Raw genomic sequence first — 18,347 nt, forward strand, 5'->3', positions numbered from 1 at the left:
ATTTATTCCCTTTAACCTTCTCACTCTCTCTGTAACGCTCTCTCCCTCTTTCCTTTAAACCTCTCTCCCCCTCCTTACCTCCAGTGTCATGTAGCTCATTCATTAGTGAAAAAGTGTCACTGTGCACTTACTTGTGGGTTTGTGCATGTGACATGCCCTTTTCATCCCTTCTCTCTCTTTTTGACACACTGACAGCACTACACATCTCATTTTTTTAAACTAAGTCAGGGGGAACCGTCTCTCTATCTACCTCACTGCTTTCCTCCTAGAGAGGGAGGGAGGAGTGATTGATTTCAGTAACTGCCTGCGAAAAGTTCATAACAGTTAAAACAGCACTGCAATTCATAGTCAGACACAATCGTGTGGGTTATTTACATGCTAATGTCGCTTTAAATAGTGTTGTAGCTATTTCTACTTAATTTTTTTTTTTATATAAATCAACAGAGCTAGATTTAGAGTTAGAAAAATGTATTTAAGTGTCACTCCATAATGACACAATAGTCCAAAATGCAGATTATTTTTTCAACCACAATTGTGGATCACTCATATTGAGTTCTGCAACACTAAAAACAATCATGATCAAACATTGTACAGGATTCATCTATAATACATGACATCATCTATACACATGTAGCCTCTGCATAAAAAAAAAAAAACGGAGTATAGAGTGGATAAAAGGACAATTGGGCACATAAAAAGAAACGTCTTCGTTGGAGGATAAGATGGCAGGCTTTGGCGCATTGACCTTTGACTTATTCCACATGTTGTTTGTTACAGCCTGAATTCAAAATAGATCAAATAGTTTTTTTTCTCACCAACCTACAAACAATACTGTGTGTGACACTTTGATAATGACAAAGTGAAAACATGTTTTTAGACATTTTTGCTGATTTATTGAAAATTAAATACAGAAATAAGAGTCAGCTCCAAAAGTATTAGGACAGTCACACTGTTTTGGTTTTGGCTCTGTATTGCACCACTCTGGATATGAAATTATACAATGAATTTGTTTGAGGGTATTTTCATCCATAGCAGGTGATTTTACAATTGTTAACACATTTAGTTACACTGTACGTGTATTAAAGTAGTCTAAAGTGTAGTATTTGGTCCCATATTCCTAGCATTTTTTTTTTTTTTTTGGTTGTGTTTCAGATGATTTTCTCCCCAATATAGATTAATGGTAAACAATGTATTGTGTCATTTTGGAAGAACTTCTATTGTAAATAAGAATATAATATTTTTCTAAACACTTCTACATTAATCTGGAATCTACCATAATTACGGATAATCCTGTGTCACACTGTGAACTGTTTCACCTGTCCTTGTGATTGTCTCCACCCCCCTCCAGCTGTCGCCCATCTTCCCCCTTATCCCCTGTGTATTTATACCTGTGTTCTCCGTATACCTGTTTGTCCGTTGCCAGTTCATCTTGTTTGTCAGTTCAACCAGCATTTTTGTTCTCAGCTCCTGCTTTTCCCAGTCTCTCTTTTTCTCGCCCTCCTGGTTTTGACCCTTGCCTGTCCTGACTCTGAGCCCACCTGCCTGACCACTCTGCCTGCCCCTGAGCCTGTCTTGCATGTCTTGGGGGGTATGATATTTGTGCATCTGTAATATTCTCACTTATCATTATTCACTAAAATATATCACTGTCCCAATACTTGTGGAGCTCACTCTATATCATTTACATAAGTATTCACACCTCTGAGTCAAAACCTGTTAGAATCACCTTTTGGCAGCTATTATCTTCACTGACAGTTTCATACTCTCCCTGACCGAGTCTGTAATACCTACATGTTTCAAGCAGACCATCATAGTCCCTGTGCCCAAGAAAGCGAAAGTAACCTACCTAAATGACTATTGCCCGTGGCACTCATGTCGGTAGCCATGAAGTGCTTTGAAAGGCTGGTCATGGCTCACATCAACACCATCAACCGGAAACCCTAGACCCACTCCAGTTCATATACCGCCCCAACAGATCCACTGGTGACGCAATCTCAATCACACTCCAAACTGCCCTTTCCCACCTGGACAAAAGCAACACCTATGTGAGAACGCTGTTCATTTGACTACAGCTCAGCGTTCTACACTATAGTGCACACAAAGCTATCACTAAGCTAAGGACCCTGGCACTAAACACCTCCCTCTGCAACTGGATCCTGGACTTCCTGACGGGCCGCACCCAGGTGGTAAGAGTAGGTAACAACACATCTTCCACGCTGATCCTCAACGTGGGGGCCCCTCAGGGGTGTGTGCTTAGTACCCTCATGTACTCCCTGTTCACCCACGACTGCGTGGCCAAGCACGACATCCAACACCATCATTAGGTTGGCTGATGACACAACAGTGGTAGGCTTGAGGACCGATGAGACAGCCTATAGGGAGGAGGTCAGAGACCTGGCTGTGTGATGCCAGAACAACAACCTCTCCCTCAACGTGAGCAAGACAAAGGATGCGGATCATGGACTACAGGAAAAGGAAGGCCATTCACATCGACGAGGCTGCAGTGGAGCGGGTCGAGAATTGACATCATTTGAGTTAATTGGAGGTGTACCTGGTGATGTATTTCAAGGCCTATCTTCAAACTCAGTGCATCTTTGCTTGACATCATGGGAAAATCAAAATAAATCAGCCAAGACCTCAGAAAAAAAATTGTAGACCTCCACAAGTCTGGTTAATTCTTGGGAGCAATTTCCAAATGCCTGAAGGTACCACGTTCATCTGTACAAACAATAGTACGCAAGTATAAATAACATGGGACCACGCAGCCGTCATGCCGCTCAGGAAGGAGACTCATTCTGTCTCCTAGAGATTAACGTACTTTGGTGCGAAAAGTGCATATCAATCCCAGAACAACAGCAAAGGACCTTGTGAAGATGCTGGAGTAAAAGTATCTATATCCACAGTAAAATGAGTCCTATATCGACATAACCTGAAAGGCCGCTCAGCAAGGAAGAAGCCACTGCTCCAAAACCGCCATAAAAAAGCCAGACTACGGTTTGCAACTGCACATGGGGACAAAGATCATACTTTTTTGGAGAAATGTCCTCTGGTCTGATGAAACAAAAATAGAACTGTTTGACCATAATGACCATCGTTGTGTTTGGAGGAGAAAGGGGGAGGCTTGCAAGCTGAAGAACACCATCCCAACCGTGAAACACGGGGTGGGAGCATCATGTTGTGGTGGTGCTTTGCTGCACGAGGGACTGGTGCACTTCACAAAATAGATGGCATCATGGAAAATAGTTGGAGAATTGGATATGTTGAAGTAACATGTCAAGACATCAGTCAGGAAGTTAAAGTTTGGTCGCAAATGGGTCTTCCAAATGGACAATGACCCCAAGCACACTTCCAAAGTTGTGTCAAAATGGCTTAAAACCTGTTAAAGAGGCTGCGAATTTTCGCAGCTTTTTGTTAAAAATCGCGCAAAATTTCAACGTCCTGCTACTCATGCCAGGAATATAGTATATGCATAGGATTAGTATGTGTGGATAGAAAACACTCTGAATTTTATAAAACTGGTTAAATCATGTCTGTGACTATAACAGAACGTGTGTAGGAGGCAGAATCCCAAGGAAAACTGTTCACAAAAAACACAAAAAAAATATCACTCCGCCAGTCTCTGTATTGTCTATGGCAAGGGAAATAGATAGGGCCCAGTTTACAATGCCTACAGATTCCACACGATGTCGCCAGTACTGGCATTTAGATTGAAGTTTATCCTTGGTGAAATGAGAAATAGGCACTTCCTGTCGTCGAGTACACCGGAGGAAGTTATGTTATGACGTTGCGTTTTGGAACGGTGCTTTTTCATGGATCAGACGGGCTTCATAAATGGACATTTTGGGTATACATGGACGGATTTAATCGAAAAAAAGACCCAATTGTGATGTTTATGGGACACATAGGAGTGCCAACACAGAAGCTCGTCAAAGGTAATGCATGTTTTATATTTTATTTCTGCGTTTTGTGTAGCGCCGGCTACGCTAATTATTTTGTTTACGTCCCCTTTGGATATTTCGGGGGTTGCATGCTATCAGATAATAGCTTCTCATGCTTTCGCCGAAAAGCATTTTAAAAATCTGACATGTTGGCTAGATTCACAACGAGTGTAGCTTTAATTGAGTACCCTGCATGTGTGTTTTAATGAAAGTTTGAGTTGTATCGAGTACTATTAGTTGTCACTCTGAAATTTCCGCTGATGTTGGTCCCTGTACAGGGACAGCAGCCCTAAAAGGACAACAAAGTCAAGGTATTGGAGTGGCCATCACAAAGCACTGACCTCAATCCTAGAGAAAATTTGTTGGCAGAACTGAAAAAGCGTGTGTGAGCAAAGAGGCCTACAAACCTAACTCAGTTACACCAGCTCTGTCAGGATGAATGGGCCAAAATTCACCCAACTTATTGTGGGAAGCTTGTGGAAGGCAACCCGAAACATTTGACCCAAGTTAAACAATTTAAAGGCAATGCTAACAAATACTAATTGAGTGTATGTAAACTTCTGACCCACTGGGAATGTGATGAAAGAAGTAAAAGCTTAAATAAATTATTCTCTCTACTATTGTTCTGACATATCACATTCTTAAAATAAAGTGGCAATCCTAACTGACCTAAGACAGGGAATTTTTACTAGACTGAGTTTAAATGTATTTGGCTATGGTGTATGCAAACTTCCAACTTCAACTGTATGCAGGATGCTACCCACCCTCCACGGCTTGGCCTTCGCTCCAGAGCAAAACTCCAAACTCATAACCTAATTATTACTAATTGTCTAATTACCTAAAGCAGAGATTACTGCTTTCAAGGTTTTCTTTTTCCAAGCTATTCGAAGGGTGCTCTAGCAAACAAACAGCAGAGACCCGAGGACACCATTCCAACCTGGAACTGAGTGAGTAGTGTTTGGTCTGATGCTATTTTGAAAGCCTAGAAGAAAAATAAAAAACGTTTTTTTAAATAATCAAGTGCATTACAGTGATATATTTTACCTTATGGGGACTGCATGCTGAGTTAATGCTCCGAGGCTTGCAAGGACAGACCAAATACAAATTCAATTAGCACTAAATTGTGACGTAAACAGTCTTTGGGCCCAACAAGTGTCAGGAGTCTTTGAAGAGTCTTCTGAACCCCCCTCCTGCTGTTCAAAGACCATTCCCTGGCATTTTCTACAAGAAATCTGCCTCTAGAAATAAAAGCTTATCCCAAGTGTGTGTGACACCTACTCCCATTGCCTGCTGCACTGCTGCTTGGATTCCACCTGGCCATCTGTTTGCCGTCTGCCCTGCCCACACGCACTGTTGGGGCGAGTAACTATGAACTTACAATGGCTAGCCCAAGTCTATTCGTTATATATTACATTTCTTTCTTGTGCATTTTGCTATTTTGCTATTTGCCTCATGACTCCTGCATACTTTGTTGACTACAACCTTCTTTACCCAACTGTGGGACAGACTATGTTTGTTCCCACACTCAGGACTCTCGATTGGTTACACAAACTTTTTGCCTCCCATCCTATTCTAACCACCTCTTGCCGGCTTTGTATTCATGTTACCTGATGAAATTGCTGTACAATATGATCTTGTTGCCATCTGATGCACATTCAGATATCATAAATCAGCACTGCAGAGCTCTCCCTGTACTCTGTCGTGCCTTGATTGTATTACAGTTGATGATAGCTGGAAATGTGCATTTACACCCTGGCCCACCTACTGTTGCTAGCCCCAATTCTGACTTGTGCTCTGATATCTGCTTCACTGATTTCTGATTTCGTAAAAGCCTGGGTTTTCTGCACGTTAACACTGGAAACTTATTACGTAAAATGGATCAATTGAAAGTGTGGGTTCACAGCTCCAATCCAGATGTGTTGGTCATTACTGAGACGTGGTTCAGGAAGAGTGTTTTGAATACTGATGTTAACCTTTCTGGTTATAACCTTTATCGGCAAGACAGATCTTCCAAAGGTGGGGGAGTGACAATCTTTACCAAAGATCCCCTTCAGCACTCGGTTGTCTCCACCAAGTCTGTCCCCAAACAATTTGATTTGCTGGTTTTAAGCACTAAACTTTCAAATAGCTCTTGTTGACTGTTGCTGAGTGCTATCGTCCTCCATCAGTATCGGCCTACGCTTGCTAAAAAAATTTAATAAGCAAGCCTTTCTTCATGAACTGTGTAACAAGTGCACTGAGAATCAGGAAGAAAGTTCAGGGAGTGAGTGTTTTAATAAATATAATTAACAATAAACACGTAACACAAACAACGCACCAACATGAAAACAGAGTCAATAACACCTGAGGAAAGAACCAAGGGGAGTGACAGTTCTAGGGAAGACAATCAAGGAGTTGATGGAGTCCAGGTGAGTGTCCAGAGGTGCAGGTGCGCGAGACGATGGTGACAGTTGTGCGGGATAATCAGCAGCCTGATGACCTAGAGGCCAGAGAGGGAGTATACGTGACAAACTGGCCTCTGTAAAATGGCATAGAATCAGCTTGAAGACACTTGGACCTTCTTTTAAACATTTTTTCAGCGGTATTGTTAACAAACACGCCCCCCATAAAGAAAATGAGAATTAAAAACAGGTTCAGCCCTTGGTGCGGCCATGATCTTGCAGAGTTACTCCACTTCAAGAATTGCATTTGGCGAAAGGCTCGACAAAAGGCTCAGGCTGACTGGCTATCATTCAAGCAAATGAGAAATAAGTGCATTCAGGCTACCCAGAAGGCCAAAGTTAGTTACTTTATGGAGCAGTTCTCTCTCTGAGGGTCTAAACCCAAGAAGTTCTGGAAAACGGTTAAAGACTTGGAGAATAAACCCTCCTCCTCACAGCTGCCCATGTCCCTTAATGTTGATGATGTGGTTGTTACTGACAAGAAGCACATGGCTGAGCTCTTTAATCACCACTATTTAATCTTCAGGCACTCTAAGATGTAAATAAACTATAATATTTCATACGGAAAGAAGTATGTTCAATAGGAAAGCAAAATTACCCTTGTGCGCCGAATGACTGATAATGTTCCGGTGCTCTCCTCTCCAAAACTCAAAATTCTTGCTTGTTTTTTTAAAAACAAGCCTGAAACATTGAATAAAGATGGTTGACATATAGTGGAAGCCATAGGAATTGCAATCTGGGAGACGGAATTACATAAGATCCATAGCTTTCCACTGTAGGACCTAAATAATGGGACCTAAATAATAAAACATCTCTGGTTGGTTTTTCTTCTGCCATGTCAATTCTATTATAGTCTCAGACATTATTGTAACAGTTTTAGAAACTTCAATGTGTTATATATCCAATGCTACCAATTATATGCATATCCTGGCTTCTGGGCCTGAGTAACAGGCAGTTTACTTTGGGCACGTCAGTCAGCCGGAAATTCAGGAATCTAGACCCTATCCCTAACCAGATTGATTAATTAAGTCAGGATTCCTATTTGACTAAGCCATGCCTCCTTGCCCATCCAGCATTTCCTCATCTCCCACCCCTTCTAATGTGACTATCCCTGATTGTCACGGGTAACTTGGTGCGTGAGGGAAGAATCAGGCGCAGAGAGCATATAGTTCCACAGGAAGACGTGCACTTTTAATATCGCACAGAAAATAATGCCGAACAAAACAGGGCGCGGAAAATGCCAACACAACAGGGTACCAGGTCCAGAGCACGAACACCAAAAAAACATACAAACGTAACATATGAGTAATCCCGCATGAAACAAGGGCGGGTAAACGTATTATAAATAAGGAAGCCAATCAAGCACACAAATAGACAGGTGCAACTAATAAGACAAAACAAACAGACAACGAAAAAGGGATTGGTTGCGGCTAGTAGGCCGGTGACGACGACCGCCGAGCACCGCCCGAACAGGCAGGGGGGCCAACTTCGGTGGAAGTCGTGACACTGATGCTTCTCCTTCTTTTTCCCCTGCCCGCTACAAAGTTTCTCCCTGCAGGTAGTCACTGAGTCTGAGGTGCTAAAGGAGCTCCTTAAACTTGACCCCCAAAAAACATCTGGGTCAGATGGTTTAGACCCTTTCTTCTTTAAGTTTGCTGCCCCTATAATCGCCAAGCCTATCTCCAACCGTTTTAACCTGTCTCTCCTTTCTAGGGAGGTTCCCATTGCTTGGAAGGCAGCCACAGTTCACCCTTTATTTAAAGGTTGAGATCAAGCAACCAATTTATAATATGCCCTGTTTATCCAAAGTGTTGGAAAAACTTGTCAATAATGAACTGACTGGCTTTCTTGATGTCAATAGCATACTCTTGGGTCTGCAATCTGGTTTCCGCTCAGATTATGGATGTGTCACTGCAACCTTAAAGGTCCTCAATGATGTCACCATTGCCCTTGATTATAAGCAATATTGTGCTGCTATTTTTATTGACTTGGCCAAAGCTTTTTATATGGTTGACCATTCCATTCTTGTGGGCCGGCTAAGGAGTATTGGTGTCTCTGAGGGGTCTTTGGCCTGGTTTTCTAACTACCTCTCTCAAAGAGTGCAGTGTATAAAGTCAGAAAATATGTTGTCTCAGCCACTGGCTGTCACCAAGGGAGTACCCCAAGGCTCAATCCTTGGCCCCATGCTCTTCTCAATTTACATCAACAACATAGCTCAGGCAGTAGGAAGCTCTCTCATCCATTAAATGCAGATAATACAGTCTTATACTCAGCTGGCCCCTCCCCAGATTTTGTGTTAAATACTCTACAACAATGCTTTCTTAGTGTACAACAAGCTTTCTCTACCCATAACCTTGTTCTGAACACTTCCAAAACAAAGGTCATGTGGTTTGGTAAGAAGAATGCCCCTCTTCCCACAGGTGTTATTACTACCTCTGAGGGTTTATAGCTTGAACTAGTCACCTCATACAAGTACTTGGGAGTAGGGCTAGACGGTGAACTGTCCTTCTCTCAGCACATATCAAAGCTGCAGGCTAAAGTAAAATCTGGACTTGGTTTCCTCTTTTGTAATCGCTCCTCTTTCACCCTAGCTGCCAAACTAACCCTGATTCAGATGACCAGCCTACCCATGCTGGATTACGGCGACATAATTTATAGATCGGCAGGTAAGGGTGCTCTCGAGCGGCTAGATGTTCTTTACCATTCGGCTATCAGATTTGCCACCAATGCTCCTTATAGGACACATCACTGCACTCTATACTCCTCTGTAAACTGGTTATCTCTGTATACCTGTCGTATTTATAAAACCCTCATCCTCCACATACAACACCCGTTCTGCCAGTCACATTCTGTTAAAGGTCCCGAGAGCACACACAAATCCCTGGGTTGCTCCTCTTTTCAGTTTGCTGCAGCTATCAACTGGAACGAGCTACAACAAACACTCAAACTGGACAGTTTTATCTCAATCACTTCATTCAAAGACTCAATCATGGACACTCCTACTGACAGATGTTGTTGTGTTGATACCATGCTGTGTTGTCATGTGTTGCTGCCTTGCAATGTTGTTGTCTTAGGTAGTGTTGTGTTGTCTCTCTTGTTGTGATATGTGTTTTGTCCTATTTTTACATATTTTTTAATTTTTAATTTTGAATCCCAGGCCCCCTGCCCTGCAGAAGGCCCTTTGTGTTTTGGTATGCTGTCATAGTAAAGAAGCATTTGGTCTTAACTGACTTGCCTAGTTTAATAAAGGTGAAATAAAAATTCTGAAAGGTGAATTTGTCACCTAGTGTCTGACGGAAATCAGTTTTCCTGTGTTAAGCTCTATTCTGTTTTTTTATACCCTAAAACCTCCCTAGTCCTTGCCAATGACAAGCATACCCATAACATGATGCAGCCCCCACCATGTTTGAAAATATGAAGAGTGGTACTCAGCAATGTGTTGTTTTTGCCCCAAACATAATGTTTTTTTTTCAGGACATAAAGATTGTTTCGTTGCCACATTGTCTTTGCATGTTTTGGAGTATTTCTATTTTGTACAAGCTTCCTTCAATTCACTCCATTGTTTAGGTTAGTATTGTGGAGTAACTACTATGTCGTTGATCCATCCTCAGTTTTCTCCCATCACAGCCATTAAACCCTGTCATTGTTTTAAAGTCACCATTGGCCTGGTGGTGAAATCCCTGAGCGGTTTCCTTCCTCTCCGGCAACTGAGTTAGGAAAGAAACCTGTATCTTTGTTGTGACTGGGTATATTGATACACCATCCAAAGTGTAACTAATATTTTCACCATGCTCAAAGGGATATTCAATGTCTGCTTTTTTTCTCTCCCTGGACTTTGTGATTGAATCTGTGTTTGAAATACACTGCTCAACTGAGGGACCATTGTATGTGTGGGGTACAAAGATGAGGTAGTCATAACAAAATGATGTTAAACACTATTATTGCACACAGAGTGATTCTATGCAACTTATGTGACTTGATTGGCAAATATTTACTCCTGAACGTATTTAGGCTTGCCCTAACAAAGGGTTTGAATACTTATTGACTCAATACATTTTAGCTTTTCATTTTGAATTAACTTGTAAAACATAATTCCACTTTGACATTATGGAGTATTGTGTGTGTGACACAAAATCTCAATTCAATTAATTTTAAATTCAGGCTGTAACACAACACAATGTGGATAAAGTAGAGGCACGGCATATTATTGTTATCTGTTAACATGTCACATAGTTTATTATTTTCATCAAGACCGTTACAATTTCCATTTTGGCTGATGCATGATGCAAAATCACTGCCATTTAAAAAAAACATAGCAACTGACGATGCCATATTTTCCAACCCATACAGCACCTTGAATAACAGGATTTGTCGTGTATTTATCCACACCAAGGTAAAATCAGCATTTACACAAAAAAAAAGAATTTCTGTGCCCCCATACTCCTGCAGCATAAGTACAAATACGGTATGTAGCACCAATGAATCAAACAGTTTAGTGAAACATTTAAATGGTAGCCACCCATGGCTTTGTACTTTGCAATGATGGCACCAAGGGCACAATTCGCATGGTTAGATATGTACATTGTGATCCACAAAGTCTTTGATAATCAATCCCATGTACTTGTACTCACTGATCATATCTACTGTGGCCTGGAGCACAGCAGTGTTCTAGTCACTGCTGAATTCCAATAGTGTACTACCTTAGTTTTGTCCACATTGATATTCAGATTCAATTGTCCACACCAGTTAAAAACAATATAAAACATTTCTTGAAGCTTATCTTCACTTTCAGAGATCAGTACAATGTCATCTGCATATAAAAGAAGAGGCACTATGATTTATGACTGGAGGGATGGAGTTGGAAGCTCCAGGGAAAGAAGCCTGAGTGATAAATGGAGCCCCAGTAGGGTTAAGCGAGGACAGGTTCTTAACGGGGATCACTGGGTCCTCTGGGGCTCTGCTTAGAGTCACAATCCATTGGATTACTTGGATCAGCCTCTCTCAGATCTACAGCCCTGAGTGTGTTTAATCCACTTTCATGTACTCTTTCTCTCCCTCTCCCTTCCTACACTCTCTCTCTCTCTCCCACCCCTCCCAGGTGGGTACATTAGAGCGGGGTATCCTCCAGGTGCGTTACCCGGTGTGGCCTCGCTATGGCAGTTTTCTGGAGACGGTATCAGATGACCGCCACCTGACGGTAGCCACTCTGGAGGAGAGGCCCTTTGTCATCGTAGAAAACGTGGACCCCGACACGGGCACCTGCGTACGCAACACCGTGCCTTGCCGACGCCAGTCCAACCGCACCGAGAGGTACACACGCACGCACCAACAACAACATGCAAATTGCAAATGTATACAGATGGCTGCACATAAAGTTGAAGTCGGAAGTTTACATGCACTTAGGTTGGAGTCAATAAAACTTGTTTTTCAACCACTCCACAAATTTCTTGTTATCAAACTATAGTTTTGGTAAGTTGGTTAGGAAATCTACTTTGTGCATGATACAAGTGATTCTTCCAACAATTGTTTACATACAGATTATTTCACTTATAATTCACTGCATCACAATTCCAGTGGGTCAGACGTTTACATACACTAAATTGACTGTGCCTTTAAACAGCTTGGAAAATTCCAGAAAATTATGTCATGGCTTTAGAAGCTTCTGATAGACTAATTGACATAATTTGAGTCAATTGGAAGTGTACCTGTGGAGGCTGGTGTAAACAGATACAAAAGTATCTATATCCACAGTAAAATGAGTCCTATATCGAATAACCTGAAAGGCCGCTCAGCATGGAAGCCACTGTTCCAATAAAAAAAGACAGACTACGGTTTGCAACTGCACATGGGGACAAAGATCATACTTTTGGGAGAAGTGTTCTCTGGTCTGATGAAACAAAAATAGAACTGTTTGGCCATAATGACCATTGTTATGTTTGGAGGAAAAAGGGGGAGGCTTGCAAGCCGAAGAACACCATCCCAACCGTGAAGCACGGGGGTGGTAGCATCATGTTATGGGGGTGCTTTGCTGCATGAGGGACTGGTGCACTTCACAAAATAGATAGCATGAGGAAGGAATATTATTTGGACATATTGAAGCAACTTCTCAAGACATCAGTCAGGAAGTTAAAGCTTGGTCGCAAATGGATCTTCCAAATGGACAATGACCACAAGCATACTTCCAAAGTTGTAGCAAAATGGCTTAAGGACAACAAAGTCAAAGTATTGGAGTGGCCATCACAAAATCCTGACCTCAATCCTCTCAAAAATTTGTGGGCAGAACTGAAAAAGCGTGTGCGAGCAAGCAGGCCTACAAACCTGACTCAGTTACACCAGCTCTGTCATGAGGAATGGGCCAAAATTCACCCAACGTATTGTGGGAAGCTTGTGGAAGGCTATCCAAAATGTTTGACCCAAGTTAAACATTTTAAAGGCAGTGCTACCAAATACTAATTGAGTGTATGTAAACTTCTGACCCACTGGGAATGTGATGAAAGAAATACAAGCTGAAATAAATCATTCTCTCTACTAATTATTCTGACATTTCACATTCTTAAAATAAAGTGGAGATCCTAACTGACCTACGACAGATCATTTTTACTTGAATTAAATGTCAGGAATTGTGAAAAACTGAGTTAAATGTATTTGGCAAAGGGGCATCTGGTAAACACATACTGGAAGCTAGATTTTGAGACCGGGATACTTTTATACATTTAAAACACACAAACATACATGCATACACTATGATGCACTGTTGTCAGAGCACATAGCAGCTGTGTGATCAAACCACGTGCATGAACACACCTGGAGTGAAACGGATTACTAATAGGAGCCAACCCATAACACAACAATGACACACCAGGGGCCAAACATTTACACACTTGTTACATACCCGCTGTGCATCCCTTAGACATTCACACGAGTCAGCAGATCAATTATCGGCCCAGTATATTAATAGTGGAGAGATGTGTGGGGAGAGTAGTTGTGCGCGATGGCACATTGATTGGCTGTAAAGAAGATTTATCTGCCAACGCTGGCATATACAGTGCCTTGAGAAAGTATTCGGCCCCCTTGAACTTTGCGACCTTTTGCCACATTTCAGGCTTCAAACATAAAGATATAAAACTGTATTTTTTTGTGAAGAATCAACAACAAGTGGGACACAATCATGAAGTGGAACGACATTTATTGGATATTTTAAACTTTTTTAACAAATCAAAAACTGAAAAATTGGGCGTGCAAAATTATTCAGCCCACTTAAGTTAATACTTTGTAGCGCCACCTTTTGCTGCGATTACAGCTGTAAGTCGCTTGGGGTATGTCTCTATCAGTTTTGCACATCGAGAGACTGACATTTATTCCCATTCCTCCTTGCAAAACAGCTCGAGCTCAGTGAGGTTGGATGGAGAGCATTTGTGAACAGCAGTTTTCAGTTCTTTCCACAGATTCTCGATTGGATTCAGGTCTGGACTTTGACTTGGCCATTCTAACACCTGGATATGTTTATTTTTGAACCATTCCATTGTAGATTTTGCTTTATGTTTTGGATCATTGTCTTGTTGGAAGACAAATCTCCATCCCAGTCTCAGGTCTTTTGCAGACTCCATCAGGTTTTCTTCCAGAATGGTCCTGTATTTGGCTCCATCCATCTTCCCATCAATTTTAACCATCTTCCCTGTCCCTGCTGAAGAAAAGCAGGCCCAAACCATGATGCTGCCACCACCATGTTTGACAGTGGGGATGGTGTGTTCAGTGTGATGAGCTGTGTTGCTTTTACGCCAAACATAAAGTTTTGCATTGTTGCCAAAAAGTTCAATTTTGGTTTCATCTGACCAGAGCACCTTCTTCCACATGTTTGGTGTGTCTCCCAGGTGGCTTGTGGCAAACTTTAAACTACACTTTTTATGGATATCTTTAAGAAATGGCTTTCTTCTTGCCACTCTTCCATAAAGGCCAGATTTGTGCAATATACGACTGATTGTTGTCCTATGGACAGAGTCTCCCACCTCAGCTGTAGATCTCTGCAGTTCATCCAGAGTGATCATGGGCCTCTTGGCTGCATCTCTGATCAGTCTTCTCCTTGTATGAGCTGAAAGTTTAGAGGGACGGCCAGGTCTTGGTAGATTTGCAGTGGTCTGATACTCCTTCCATTTCAATATTATCGCTTGCACAGGGCTCCTTGGGATGTTTAAAGCTTGGGAAATCTTTTTGTATCCAAATCCGGCTTTAAACTTCTTCACAACAGTATCTCGGACCTGCCTGGTGTGTTCCTTGTTCTTCATGATGCTCTCTGCGCTTTTAACGGACCTCTGAGACTATCACAGTGCAGGTGCATTTATACGGAGACTTGATTACACACAGGTGGATTGTATTTATCATCATTAGTCATTTAGGTCAACATTGGATCATTCAGAGATCCTCACTGAACTTCTGGAGAGAGTTTGCTGCACTCAAAGTAAAGGGGCTGAATAATTTTGCACGCCCAATTTTTCAGTTTTTGATTTGTTAAAAAGTTTGAAATATCCAATAAATGTTGATCCACTTCATGATTGTGTCCCACTTGTTGTTGATTCTTCACAAAAAAAATACAGTTTTATATCTTTATGTTTGAAGCCTGAAATGTGGCAAAAGGTCGCAAAGTTCAAGGGGGCCGAATACTTTCGCAAGGCACTGTATATCATGGCACTGTCGGGTAGAAATCACACAACCCTCTCTTTCTCTTTCTCCTGATTCAACGCTTTATTGGCATGAATGGGTGGTTGTCACTGTTGCCAGAGCAATGTACATGAAGTATTACATAAATGAACCATGTTTTGAGCAACAATAATAATAATATGTAGGAAAATAATAAACAAAACATTTAACAAACAGCAACAATTGAGAAATATAAATCTGCAAGGGCTATTGTTTCTCTTACATTATGACAGGCCAGGACATCATCTGGAGCAACATCTACTTTCTGTACATTTTCTCCAAACAAAATGCAGATTTTCTCCTCAACAGGCAGGTCAAGAAATCCTGCAATTCTGTCTTCAAATTTCAGGAGATAAATGCCTCTGATTGATTCGTATTTTGAGCAGTGGAGTAGGAAGAGCTGCTCATCATCTACTTCACCTGACCCACAGTGCTTACTTAGTCTTTCTTCTCTGACCTTCCATGCTTTTCTATGGCGTTCTGTCTCTATTGCCAGGCTATGGTCTCTCTCTCTCTCTCTCTGGTCCCTCTCTCGGTCTCTCTCTTGGTCTCTCTCTCGGTGTCTCTCTCGGTGTCTCTCTCGGTGTCTCTCTCTCTCTCTGTCACACCCTGACCATAGTTTGCTTTGTATGTTTCTATGTTTTGGTTGGTCAGGGTGTGAGCTGGGTGGGCATTCTATGTTACATGTCTAGTTTGTCTAGTTCTATGTTTGGCCTGATATGGTTCTCAATCAGAGGCAGGTGTTCGTCATTGTCTCTGATTGGGAACCATATTTAGGTAGCCTGTTTGGTGTTGGGTTTTGTGGGTGATTGTCCTTAGTGTCTTGATGTCCTTGTTCTGTGTGTATGTGCACCAGTATTAGGCTGTTTCGGTTTTCGTTACATTTTGTAGTTTTTGTATTGGATTCGTGTTGCTTCAGTTTCATTAAACATGGATCGCAATAGCCACGCCGCATTTTGGTCTGACTCTCTTTCACATACAGAAAACCGTGACAGAATCACCCACCACAACAGGACCAAGCGGCGTGGTGACAGGCAACAGCAGCGAAAGGAGGAATGGACATGGGAGGTCGTTATGGACAGCAGGAGCAGGGACTATACTACTTGGGAGGAAATAGACAGGCGGGTGGTCGACCCAGGGAGAGTGCCGGAGCCCGCCTGGGATTCGCTGGAGCAGTGCGAGGAAGGTTATCGTAGAATGGAGTTGGCGAAGCAAGCACGGCGGCGCGCAAGGAAACCCGGGAGTCAGCCCCAAAAATGTATTGATGGGGGGGGGGGGGGGCGCTAACGGGGAGTATGGCTACGCCAGGTAGGAGACCTGGGCAAACTCCCTGTGCTTACCGGGGGGCTAGAGAGACCGGGCAGGCACCGTGTTATGCTGTGGTGCGCACGGTGTCTCCAGTGCGGGTGCATAGCCCAGTGCGGTACATTCCAGCTCCGCGTTTCGGCCGGGCTAGAGTGATCGTCGAGCCAAGTGCCATGATGCCGGCTCTACGCATCTGGTCCCCAGTGCGTCTCCTTGGGCCGGCTTACATGGCACCAGCCTTGCGCATGGTGTCTCCGGTTCGCCTGCATAGCCCAGTGCGGGCTATTCCACCTCGCCGCACTGGCAGGGCGACCGGGACCATTCAACCGGGTAAGGTTGGGCAGGCTCGGCGCTCAAGAGCTCCAGTGTGCCTGCACGGTCCGGTCTTTCCAGTACCACCTCCACACCCTAGCCCTCCGGTAGCAGCTCCCCGCACCAGGCTTCCTGTGCGTGTTCTCGGCCTAGTACCACCAGTGCTAGCACCACGCATCAGGCCTACAGTGCGCCTCGCCTGTCCAGCGCTGCCAGAGCCTTCCTCCTCTTCAGCGCTGTCGGAGTCTCCCGCCTATCTAGCGCTGTTAGAGCCTTCCTCCTCTACAGCGCTGCCGGAGTCTCCCGCCTGTTCAGAACTGCCAGTCTGCAAGGAGCTGCCAGTCTGCATAGAGCTGCCAGTCTGCATAGAGCTGCCAGTCTGCATAGAGCTGCCAGTCTGCAAGGAGCTGCCAGTCTGCATAGAGCTGCCAGTCTGCAAGGAGCCGCCAGAGCTGCCAGTCTGCAGGATGCCGCCAAAGCTGCCAGTCTGCAGGATGCCGCCAAAGCTGCCAGTCTGCAAGGAGCCGCCAGAGCTGCCAGTCTGCAAGGAGCCGCCAGAGCTGCCAGTCTGCAAGGAGCCGCCAGAGCTGCCAGTCTGCATGGAGCAGCCAGAGCCGCCAGTCAGCATGGAGCCGCCAAGGCCGCCAGTCAGCATGGAGCAGCCAGAGCAGCCAGTCAGCATGGAGCAGCCAGAGCAGCCAGTCAGCATGGAGCAGCCAGAGCAGCCAGTCAGCATGGAGCAGCCAGAGCTGCCAGTCAGCATGGAGCAGCCAGTCAGCATGGAGCAGCCAGAACTGCCAGTCAGCCAGACTCTTCCAGATCTGCCAGTCATCCAGACTCTTCCAGATCTGCCAGTCAGCCAGACTCTTCCAGATCTGCCAGTCAGCCAGACTCTTCCAGATCTGCCAGTCAACCAGACTCTTCCAGATCTGCCAGTCAACCAGACTCTTCCAGATCTGCCAGTCAACCAGACTCTTCCAGATCTGCCAGTCAACCAGATCTGCCAGTCAACCAGACTCTTCCAGATCTGCCAGTCAGCCAGGGGCCGCCAGTCAGCCAGGAGCAGCCGCCCCTCTGTCCCGAGCTTCCGCCCCTCTGTCCCGAGCTTCCGCCCCTCTGTCCCGAGCAGCCGCCCCTCTGTCCCGAGCAGCCGCCCCTCTGTCCCGAGCAGCCGCCCCTGTGTCCCGAGCTGCCGCCCCTGTGTCCCGAGCTGCCGCCCCTCTGTCCATTGAGAAGAGTTGCCATGGTGAGGAGGCCACGGAAGCGGACAAGGTGGGGGACTAGGACTACGGTGAAGTGGGGGCCACGTCCAGCACCAGAGCTGCCACCGCGGACAGATGCCCACCCAGACCCTCCCCTATATGTTCAGGTTTTGCGGCCGGAGTCCGCACCTTGGGGGGTACTGTCACACCCTGACCATAGTTTGCTTTGTATGTTTCTATGTTTTGGTTGGTCAGGGTGTGAGCTGGGTGGGCATTCTATGTTACATGTCTAGTTTGTCTAGTTCTATGTTTGGCCTGATATGGTTCTCAATCAGAGGCAGGTGTTCGTCATTGTCTCTGATTGGGAACCATATTTAGGTAGCCTGTTTGGTGTTGGGTTTTGTGGGTGATTGTCCTTAGTGTCTTGATGTCCTTGTTCTGTGTGTATGTGCACC

The 18,347-nt window shown here is 44.1% G+C and overlaps 1 protein-coding gene across 1 annotated transcript in view; it reads left to right on the plus strand.

Annotated features, from left to right (window-relative positions):
• LOC139375611 (glutamate receptor ionotropic, NMDA 2C-like) overlaps positions 1-18,347 on the plus strand; it is a 96,301-nt gene that overhangs the window by 44,901 nt on the left and 33,053 nt on the right. The window contains exon 8 of the mRNA XM_071117402.1: positions 11,478-11,689. Within this exon, the coding sequence (XP_070973503.1) occupies positions 11,478-11,689 (212 nt within the window). The remainder of the gene's footprint in view (positions 1-11,477; positions 11,690-18,347) is intronic.

The sequence above is a fragment of the Oncorhynchus clarkii genome, chromosome 20, assembly GCF_045791955.1.
Source record: "Oncorhynchus clarkii lewisi isolate Uvic-CL-2024 chromosome 20, UVic_Ocla_1.0, whole genome shotgun sequence".
NCBI lineage: Eukaryota > Metazoa > Chordata > Actinopteri > Salmoniformes > Salmonidae > Oncorhynchus > Oncorhynchus clarkii.